This window comes from Asparagus officinalis, chromosome 3 (assembly GCF_001876935.1).
Source record: "Asparagus officinalis chromosome 3, Aspof.V1, whole genome shotgun sequence".
In the NCBI taxonomy this organism is placed as follows: domain Eukaryota; kingdom Viridiplantae; phylum Streptophyta; class Magnoliopsida; order Asparagales; family Asparagaceae; genus Asparagus; species Asparagus officinalis.
The window spans coordinates 52466877-52476834 of record NC_033796.1 but is presented as its reverse complement, the minus strand read 5'-3'; the positions used below and the strand labels follow the sequence as shown (position 1 = coordinate 52476834).

Below are 9958 nucleotides of genomic sequence, written 5' to 3'. Positions count from 1 at the left end.
TATTTGTTAGATTCTTATAATATGCTTATTAAAGTATATTTATATACTTTACTTATATGATAAATATAATTATACTTATGTACTTATATAAAATATACTTATTTAAGTGTATAATATACACATATAAGTATACTTATAACTATATTATATATAAGTATACTTATAAGTGTATAATATACACATATAAGTATACTTATAACTACATTATATATACTTATATTTTAGTATATAATATAATATATTTGTATACTTACAAATGTATATACATAGTTATACATATATACACTTTCGTACTTAAATATATACAAATATATACACTTAGAACTAAGAGAGGCTACGACCATTTTTCTCAAAAAAAAAAAACTATATACACATAGAAATATATATAAGTATGCATTAATGACCATGTTCTAATATAATTATATCCAAAATATATATATAATATAAAAAAATCTAATAAATGGGCCAGGTCGGGCTAGTGTCGGGTTTCACCAATACAACTCGGGTTGGGGGCCTGGTCGCCACCTCCGACTACTACCGCGCCCTCTCCAAGCTCCTCGCCTCGCGCGCACTCACGCACGCGGGTCCCTGAGCCGGTCCGGACCAAAACGCCATCGCCACCTAAATTATCTGATCCATCGCGTGGGCAACTTCTCTCTTTTTTAAAGAAATCTCTCACCTCACTCCCTCATCATCGCTCCCTCGCACGCATCCCCCCTCACCTTCAAGAAAATTGTCCTATATTTTTCATTTATATCTAGCTACACTATTGATCTATTATTAAAAATATTCCCAAGAAACTCCCCTATAAGGAAAAAAGAACTAGAAAAAGGGGTTGCAACTACAATCTTATTCGTCCTTTTATTTCATGTAAAACTAACAGGTTTACTATCAAAATTCATCCTTCAAAATTCAAAAAGGAAATTTCTTTCAGAAGGTCAGTAAACTTCAGTCTTCTATAAATCCAATTCCTCTATATCAACAAAAGAAGATTAAATTTTAGTCAGTAAAATTTAGTCTTCAAATTAATTCAAACAAAAAGAAAAGTTTGGCATATCGTTACAGGAAAAGTTCTTGGATAATCAAATTAATTGAAACAATAAAAAAACTGCATATGATTTCAGGAAAATTAAAAAAAATAGTTTTCAGCTTTCAGTTTAATTACTCATCTGACCGACCCTTAGCAATTTTTGTATTGAGTAGGGATATTTAGTACTAGCATTTTAATAATACCACGTTACGTCTACACTATCTGGCAACAGGAAAATTTGAATTGGGGGCTCCCCTGCCCCATATGCTTGCAGAGTTTGAAATACACGTATCTTACACCGAACGAGAGTATCTCAAATTAATATAAATGACATAATCCAGAATAATTCAAGTCAATGATGAAAGCATGCATACCTAGAGCTTTTTCTTAAAAAAACGGAAAATAGAAAGAAAAAAAAACAGAGGTGAAAAAAGAAAAGAAAAAAAATAAGAAGAAATGAAAAGAACAAAAATAAAATATAGGCTAGATCGTCCCTTCAAATGGCTTATAATGATTTAAGCTCTGGAATCAAAATACATTTGGCGACACAAACTTGAAGTGAACTCCACTGACCTTCATGCTTGCGTTAATAAAACCAGTATCAAACTACAACATCCATCACAGAGATTTTCTTTTCAAATCTTCCTCGATAAATCTCTGAAACATTCGAAGGTAGCGAAAATAACAAAAATTTAGCAGTATTTCCTCGACAGTTCTGAGCAAAATTCAAACCACTAAGCAAACTTGATACAGCTTGCCACTCAAAAAATGATTAGATTACTCTGCTAATAAAGAAAACCCAGCAGTTAATGCCGAAGAACGCACAAAATTTCACTCTCCACCCGCTCAGAGATATAGCTTGCGCACTCTGTTCATTCCTCAATTGCCAGTTGATAAATTAGCGCCACAATTATGTTGTGTATAGGAGCTTGCGCACTCTGTTCATTCCTCAATTGCCAGTTGATAAATTAGCGCCACAATTATGTTGTGTATAGGTATGTCTTGTCTGCAGTTAGCTTCTGCTTGCAGTGGAGAGCTGATAGGTAATCAGTACACACAGGAAATAAATCAAACATTGATGAGGGGAAAACAAAATCTTACCACTCTAGATTAAGTTATAGGACTACAAATTTAGACGAGGACAAAAACAAGTCATAAAAAGAGCTGCCTGTTTATGATCTTTATTATTCTCATTGCCAATTTGATAGAATACAGTACTTTACAACAGTTTCATCAAATCAAAAGGAGAATTGGAGTATAAATACCAAAATAAACTTTAATAAATATAATTCAGCATCTGTCCTAACCATCTGAATATGAAGAATTGTTCTTTACTTCAATAACCTTCCTAATCATGATGTTTTCTGCCAAATACTTCTATATGAGAGATAGATTCAATGTCACGTAACTGCAATATTGATATTTACACGGAAATAGAACAACACTGTAAATGTTAGTGAGCAAGTGTTAGTACAGTAAGAGGTATCTGATTTATAATCTGTATGATTAACTTTTGGCGGTAAGGGTACAATCTAAATAAATAGATCAGTTCTCAGCACACCTAGGGAACTAATAGGAAACAGCTTCAGCTTTCAGCATACGTTGTTAATTGAAGGAAGCCACTTCAACAATTACCAAAGTTTTACATTGCTATCAACCAAAGATCGTCCAAGACACCAGAAACACTGTTTCCAATTGTCCCAAATTAACTAATAATGTGCCTTTCTTCTGGAAAAGCATTCTTCCTAGGATACTTGTGAATCTGCAGTAGTAATTAAAATGAATCTATTTATACAATGGGAGAAATATCATATCATAATAATGGTGATTAATCAACCAAAGGTCAAACCTCTGAAAACTAGATCAAATTTCTAAATGAATGTACTTATTATTAAAGACTATAGTATTTTTGTTTCATCTGGAATTTTACATTTTACTAGAACTCAAGCTCTTTTCAAAGCTGAAATAGAAACCATGAAAGGCATCCCCATAGATCATATCAAGATAATGGTGATTAATCAACGAAAGGTCAAACCTCTGAAAACTAGTTCAAATTCCTAAAGGAATATACTTATCATTAAAGAATATACTATTTTTGTTTCATCAGTTGGAATTTTAAATTTTATTAGAATTCAAGCTCTTTTTTTTCACAGCTAAAATAGACACCATGCAAGGCAACCCTAACTCTTAGTTCTTACCTTGAGATAATAGGGCCATTACCTAGCAGAACCTCACAAAACATCGCCTTCTGCAACATACAGATTTCTCATCTGTTATGTACAAAAACAAAGCGTCCTGATATATATCCCAGTTTTAGATGGTCATCTATTTCATTTATATCTTTCGTTCACTGGGTCTTGTTACATGAAGAACTTCTACATTCAAATTTCCTACAACTGACATAAACATCTTAGTAGGTGTCGCAAATATCAATCTTCCTGTTCCTCATTGTTTGGGCATGTCTACAGAAGCCCACATTGTGGCAGGTGGGTGGGATTTAATGGTTTGCATTTCCAGCATTACAATGAATTTAATTGGATTAAAAAAGTATTATGTAATTGATTACTTGTCCAAAGAAAATTGTGCATGTATTCAAGGGGTATCCAAGGAAGTGTAGGTGCGGGTACAGGTACGGTTCCAAATTTTAGAGACCGACATTGTGGGTACATTTGACATATAGTTTACATCCAGTTTCTTTTCAGTAACAAAGTCAGTAAGGTATTTCTTGACCTTTTGTCTTGAAAGTTGAAACCACACTTGACCCAGGAGTCTCAACATAGCCACAAGAGCATAGAGGGGAAGGAAATGGGGAACCAAAGAAGCATGGTTTTGAAACCTTTTCTCTCTTCACATACAAAAAAGAAAAATAAATGGGAGTTTACTCAAAAGTACCACCTTCAGTTTTACTGTATTGATATCCCAGAAGAAATGCATAGCTTTGAATCAGCTCCTCCACTAACCACACTATCACCTTTCCACCAGTCCACGCATAATACCTGCAATCACCAAGATACATGTCAATATGCTGCTCTATTTGTCTAATTGACACATAAAAAGAGAAAATTACGAACCTTGTCCTTGTGAGAATCTATTACTGCCAAGGGCCACTGCAACATGAGCATTTATCAATGTAGTCAAATTGTTATCATACTAGCTCAAGAGAATTACAATACTAACTGTATAGAATAGGTGTGGAGTTGTACCGCTGTTCTCAAATCCCACAACATCACCTTCCCATCATATGATGCTGAAACCAAATGGAACTGTGAACTTGAATGCCACTTGCAAGCAGTGATCCAAGACGTGTGAGATGAGAACTGGAAAATGGGAGCCAAAGTTCCTGTATGGCAAAGGTTGTTAGTCCCAGACTGTAAGTAAAGGGCGAATGGCAGATTCTAAGCATAATCCTAAGAAAGTAAACCTGGCTTTCGAGGATCCCATATCCTCAGGATAGGATCTGAACCACCAGCAGCAATGAGTTCTCTGCCTCCAACATCAAGGCAATTTAATACTTTTCCGCTAACCTACACACAACAGTAAGAAAATTGAAGGCCAAGCAGTAGGATACCAGAATATGCAGGATGTCAGTTAGTAATTTCATGAATTGGCAGAGGAAGCCCGTCTGACCAAATCCAAACTTCTAAAGTGCCTAACACGATGCGTGAGTCTGTGCAGAAACAAGCATTGTAGTGAACAAGGGATCAACACCTTGCAGATTCACTTTGCACTTTCATGAAAACTAGAATAATAGAATCCCATTATGACTGAAAAATTAAATAGAAGACACAGATCTTTATCAATTTAAGCATAAAGCTGCACTCATATGCCAAATGTAGGTATATGTCAGATTTTTGTTACTTGTGCTTCATCAAAATATGAGATACCAAGCACAAGCAACCAAATTTTTTGAGGAAAGAAATTTTTTTTCACTTTCAAATTTTTAAAAAACTAATTTTTTCTATTGTAATAAATTAATTTGTGGACCTCGTTGTCTGGTGAGACAACATAAGCCACCTATGCATGTCCATATCCAGCAAGACTGCAAAAATATACATTGACAGAGATTGATCCATTAGATAGCCATGGAATTAGGATTCTGAGGCATGTACAGGCATCAGAAGCCAAAAAAACCCAGTATGCAAGCATTTGTGCAAAACCAGACACGGAATTATTCTTGTTTGTGCAACATTTTTGCTTTTGTCAAAACATAAAAGTCTATCATGCATAGTACATACCATGTTCCAAGGGCTTTTGCCTGTTTCGACATCCCAACTTCTGATAGAATGGTCCCATGACGCTGAATATATAGTTTCAAGTTCTGGCCAGGTAACTGAAGACACACATTGTGTGTGGCCAACAAAGCTTGACATTGCCTCGATCTGATAGCATGAGAAAGTAAGATGAGTTATTACGGCTGAATTTATGCTGTTTAACAAAATCATAAAGAATTCTACAAGAAATGGCTCAAGACACTACCGCTACTCGAATATTAGAATAGCTACTTACTAAAAGCATCTGGTGATCTGATTATACATATACCAATTTCTCATCTGTTTCACCTTAAATATGGACATTTTTCTATTGAAGATGATTCAACAAAGACACAAAATTAACAAGAACCTTGTACGGATGCCCCAGCATAGCAACTTAGAACTCTATGAATGAAAAAAAATTTCTGCACGAAAGAAACTCAGGACTCCAGCAAGACAGATATAAGCAGCAGTTTTTTTGCATCAAACATTTAAAAGAACTCTATTGCCTTACTACCCAGAGTAAATTACTTGACGACATCAATAACTTTTGCATCCCAAAAAAGTTAACTCAGAGCTCCAAAAAACTACATGCCAACTCCAGCTTTGCCCTATCAACAAGTTAAATAACTCTCTTACATAAGACTCCGTCAACTAAACTATATGATAATGTAGAGAGGAAAACCAAGGAGGAAGAACTGATGTTCATAGGCATCCAAATTGGCAGAACTGAAACTAGCTAGTTGATTGGACAGTTCATAAAATGTGCTCAACTTTAAGTTTCATATTATAATTTATAACATGAAAATAACAACAAATATAATGTGTGCCTATGAACATCAGTTTGAAATTATAATGTATTAATGTATGCCTATGAGGATTTTATTTTTCTTGATGATATCAACAACTTCTGCATCCCAAAAAAGTCAACTCAGAGCTCCAAAAAAAACTACATGCCAACTCCAGCTTTGCCCTATCAAAAATTTAAATAACTCCCTTATATAATACTCCTTCAACTAAACTACAGATAATGTAGAGAGGGAAACCTAGGAGGAAGAACTGATGTTCATAGGCGTCCAAATTGGCAGAACTGAAACTAGCTAGTTGATTGGGCAGTTATTAAAAATGTGCCCAACTTTAAGTTTCATATTATAGTTTATAACATGAAAATACTGGGTGGTATGAACTTATTCCCTTCATTCGACTATCCAAGTTTGAAATTATAACGCATTAATGTGTGCCTATGAGATTTTTATTTTTCTCCTGACAATCCAGGCTGTTACATGGTACACCCTTGTCACCTTAAGGTTATGGGCTAAACTTGCACAAATAGACTCCCAAAATATGAGGCAAGGTTCCGCATGCCTAAACTTCCCAGGCCTCCAAAATCAGGAGTCACACTAGGCTGATTTTTAATCTTTAAAAAAATTCCTGAGATGCTACCACATAATACAGCTATGAAGATTCACCCCTAAAGATAAAAGAGAAGCAAAGAATAGAAGCCTTATGGGTAAAATGCCGAGCAACAAGGCTTCCCTTGGCTATTCCAAGAAAGTATCGCTGAGATTTGTTTCTTTCCCTGTTTACTTTTTGACTCTTAGCGTATGTGACTACTGTCTCTCCCAATGTGTATGGACACTTTGCGCGTGTACACATATTTGGAAGAGATACAGAAAGCAAAACATCAAAGCCATGGGCTTCCAAGCTCCTTAGAAGTTTTCCGGTTCAAGTAACTGCATTACTTGCTCTTTCTTTGCTTATTTTTTCCCTCTACTTTCCATGTGACCAAAGACAGCTCATTTGTGTCGGGAAAGGGGGAGCCTAACTGGAGTTATATTGCTAAATATGGATTGCTTTTGAAGTTTGTTTTGGGTCCTTTTTCAGTAAAATATGTGAACACCAGGATATAAACCCACAAAATATTTTGATGTTATCATGTTTATTTTGTACACTTGTTGAGCTAGTGTATAACATCACATCTTCTTGCTTGTGGCATTGTCAACAAACAATTGTTATGTGTTTGGAAAGAAAGATGAAGAATACCTCTGCTTGAGATTCTTCAACCATGTCAGAAACAAGCTTCCTCTTCTTTATCGACACAGAATCACCTTCAACTTCAGAATCGTTAACTTTCCACAACTTGACAGAGCAATCCCAAGAGCCTGAGCATATCAAAAAGCATGAAAATAAGGGGTTGAATATATCATAATCTGGTTAGGTAAAAGTTTTGAATTAGAAAAAGAAAAATCTCGAGTCAGAATTACAAACTCTCGAACAGGCAAGAGAAGGTCTACCTTATCTCCTAAAGGTGCTGAAGAAATGCTCTGTACAGAAGCCATGTGTCCATTAAGAACTTTGTATGCTCCAATCTTCATCGGATAATCCACCTTCCCAGCAACATCAAGCTTTGAGGGTATAAAGGTCATAAGTATTGCACATAAAAGACTTAGGCTTTTCACAAGAAGAGATAGTTAAAAACACAATATACCATCCATAGTCTCAATGTCCGATCCTTTGAACCAGTGGCCAAACGTATGTTGCCATTCTCTACTCCTGCTAAGAAAAATAAATTTACATCAATAGGCAACTCCCTATGAAGTGCTGACAGAAAGCTTGATGAAGATGTTGATACACACGCATATACTGAACATCATGTGCAAGTTATCAAAATAGATAATAATAAAAAAGGGCGTGTTGAAAAGATAAGCACCCAAAAAAATTAGTGAGGATGAATTAGAAGTACCATAAATTGAAAACTGAGTTATGAAGAATCAACTGAGATAGTAAAAACATGCCATAGAATGATGAACACGTAACTAGTAGGAGTCAGAACCTTTGTTGAAGAAGATGCTAGGAGTTGAGTCTAGGGGTAAGACAAAGTACAGACTAACCAGTAAAAAAAGGATTGATATCTCCTGATTGAGCAACAAAAAGGTCCTCAGAAAATCCAAACATAGAAAAGAATGTATGCAGTCAAACCCAAAAGGCAGGGATAAAGGTCATCTCATTGTAGATACAAATATAAGCACAAAATAAATCGAAAGAAGAGCCTTCATAACAGTTTCATATATGACCCGAATTAATAATTTTGACAATTGACCAGCTTTAGTGATTCCTATAAACTTTAATCGACAATATTGCACCGCATCCAATTCTATTTACAGGAAAGAGTTACCCTAATCACAATGAATAATGAATATCAGTATGAGGGAAGTGAAATAACTCTTGCTAAAACAACCTGTAGTATTGAGGATGCTGACAGAAGTAACTGCACCGGTGTGCCCTTCTAAGATGTGTGTACATAATGAACCAACTTTCCAAATCCTAGAATAAGTAGAATGATACACGTCAGATATATATTTACATCGATTGATTGTAAAGGATGTAAATCGTATAAGACTTAAAAATTTGTACCTTGAAATATTGTCATAGCACCCTGTTAAAATGAATCTGTCAGAAATAAGAACAATTTAAGTGAATAATTGGCACACGTTTAGAGGAAATTATTGTTAAACATGGATAAAGTGCATGTGCATGTGTCTACACCACTTAGATGAATAGACATGATTGTTTTGTTAAAGAAGAGAATAAATTCAGGGGAAAAAAAGATCAGGCACAATGAAAGATGTATCCTTTTGCCACAAAAAATATAACAAAATAGAAGTAACGGGATAAGTATACATTATGTACTGGAAAATATTGATTTCACATGCCTTATAGGTAGCATCAAACTGATAAGACAATATGACTAAGGTCATGTTCAGACTAGGGACTTGTTTTATCCAAGAACTAATTTAGCTCACTCTAGTCTGGGATATAATAAACCAGCAGATTATAGTGAATTAAATTTTCAATAATTTGTTTGGCTCAATTTGTTATTAACACCTCAAAACCCTATGTCATGTTTGGAAATTTGACATTATCAAGGGGTATAAGATTATGAAATAACAGTCAATGTCAAAAATGATCTTCTTCCTACCAAGGATGAATTATAGCTTCTTAATGATGCAACAAGCAAAGTAATCTAGAACTTTGGTGTTAGACTTTCTTCTCAGTTATGTTATATATAATCTATAATTAGGATTATAGTGAACTGATAGATTTTATATTCAGATATTTAAATGAATCATCTAAAAGTTTTTCGTATCAGCTTCAATGTGCATTCTAAATAATTGATCACATTCTCCCTTTTGTTTGCAACTCAGGTTCTCCTCCATTTCAAGGACTCCAGCTTTTATCGTACGCCAAGTTAAAGAAGTAGCCACCTTTGAAGCTAGAATCATCTTTAAAGGAGTCTCATGTCGAATATAATGTAGAATAATAAAATATTATAGAACTAACTATTTTTTTCATTTCCCATCACAAATATATAGCTGAAATATAATGAGTTCCTGCAGAAACATATGTTTAAACCCAATGTCCTGAACATCTAAACTACACTTGAGAAATTATACTAAAGCTCAAGCAAAGGTCAGATATAGCAAAATGGATTAGGCTTAATGTAGAACCCTAATACTTCACTTTATTGGGCTACACAAAAGTGCATATGGAATAAATATTAATGATACGGATGCTGCTGTGCGGAGAGCCTACAATGCGAAAGAAACCCAAGAAGAAACAAGAAGAGGTAAAAAGAAGCGGGTGAGGAGTCTTTTAACATCTAATCCCGATTGATAAA

General features: G+C 34.7%; 1 protein-coding gene across 3 annotated transcripts in view; it reads right to left on the bottom strand.

Annotated features, from left to right (window-relative positions):
• LOC109834122 (ribosome biogenesis protein WDR12 homolog) overlaps nt 1522–9958 on the bottom strand; it is a 10025-nt gene continuing 1588 nt past the window's right edge. The window contains exons 5-16 of one of the 3 annotated variants that reach the window (XR_002245456.1): nt 8695–8730; nt 8519–8604; nt 7769–7836; nt 7575–7685; nt 7324–7452; nt 5266–5409; nt 4452–4554; nt 4234–4370; nt 4102–4137; nt 3926–4026; nt 2015–2066; nt 1522–1944 (exon numbers count right to left, since the gene is read on the bottom strand). Coding sequence is in view for 2 of the 3 variants with exons in the window: in XM_020402039.1 (XP_020257628.1) it covers nt 3934–4026; nt 4102–4137; nt 4234–4370; nt 4452–4554; nt 5266–5409; nt 7324–7452; nt 7575–7685; nt 7769–7836; nt 8519–8604; nt 8695–8730 (943 nt within the window). In the remaining variant the exon portion in view is untranslated. The other 2 variants (XM_020402040.1, XM_020402039.1) reach the window with 2 other exon arrangements.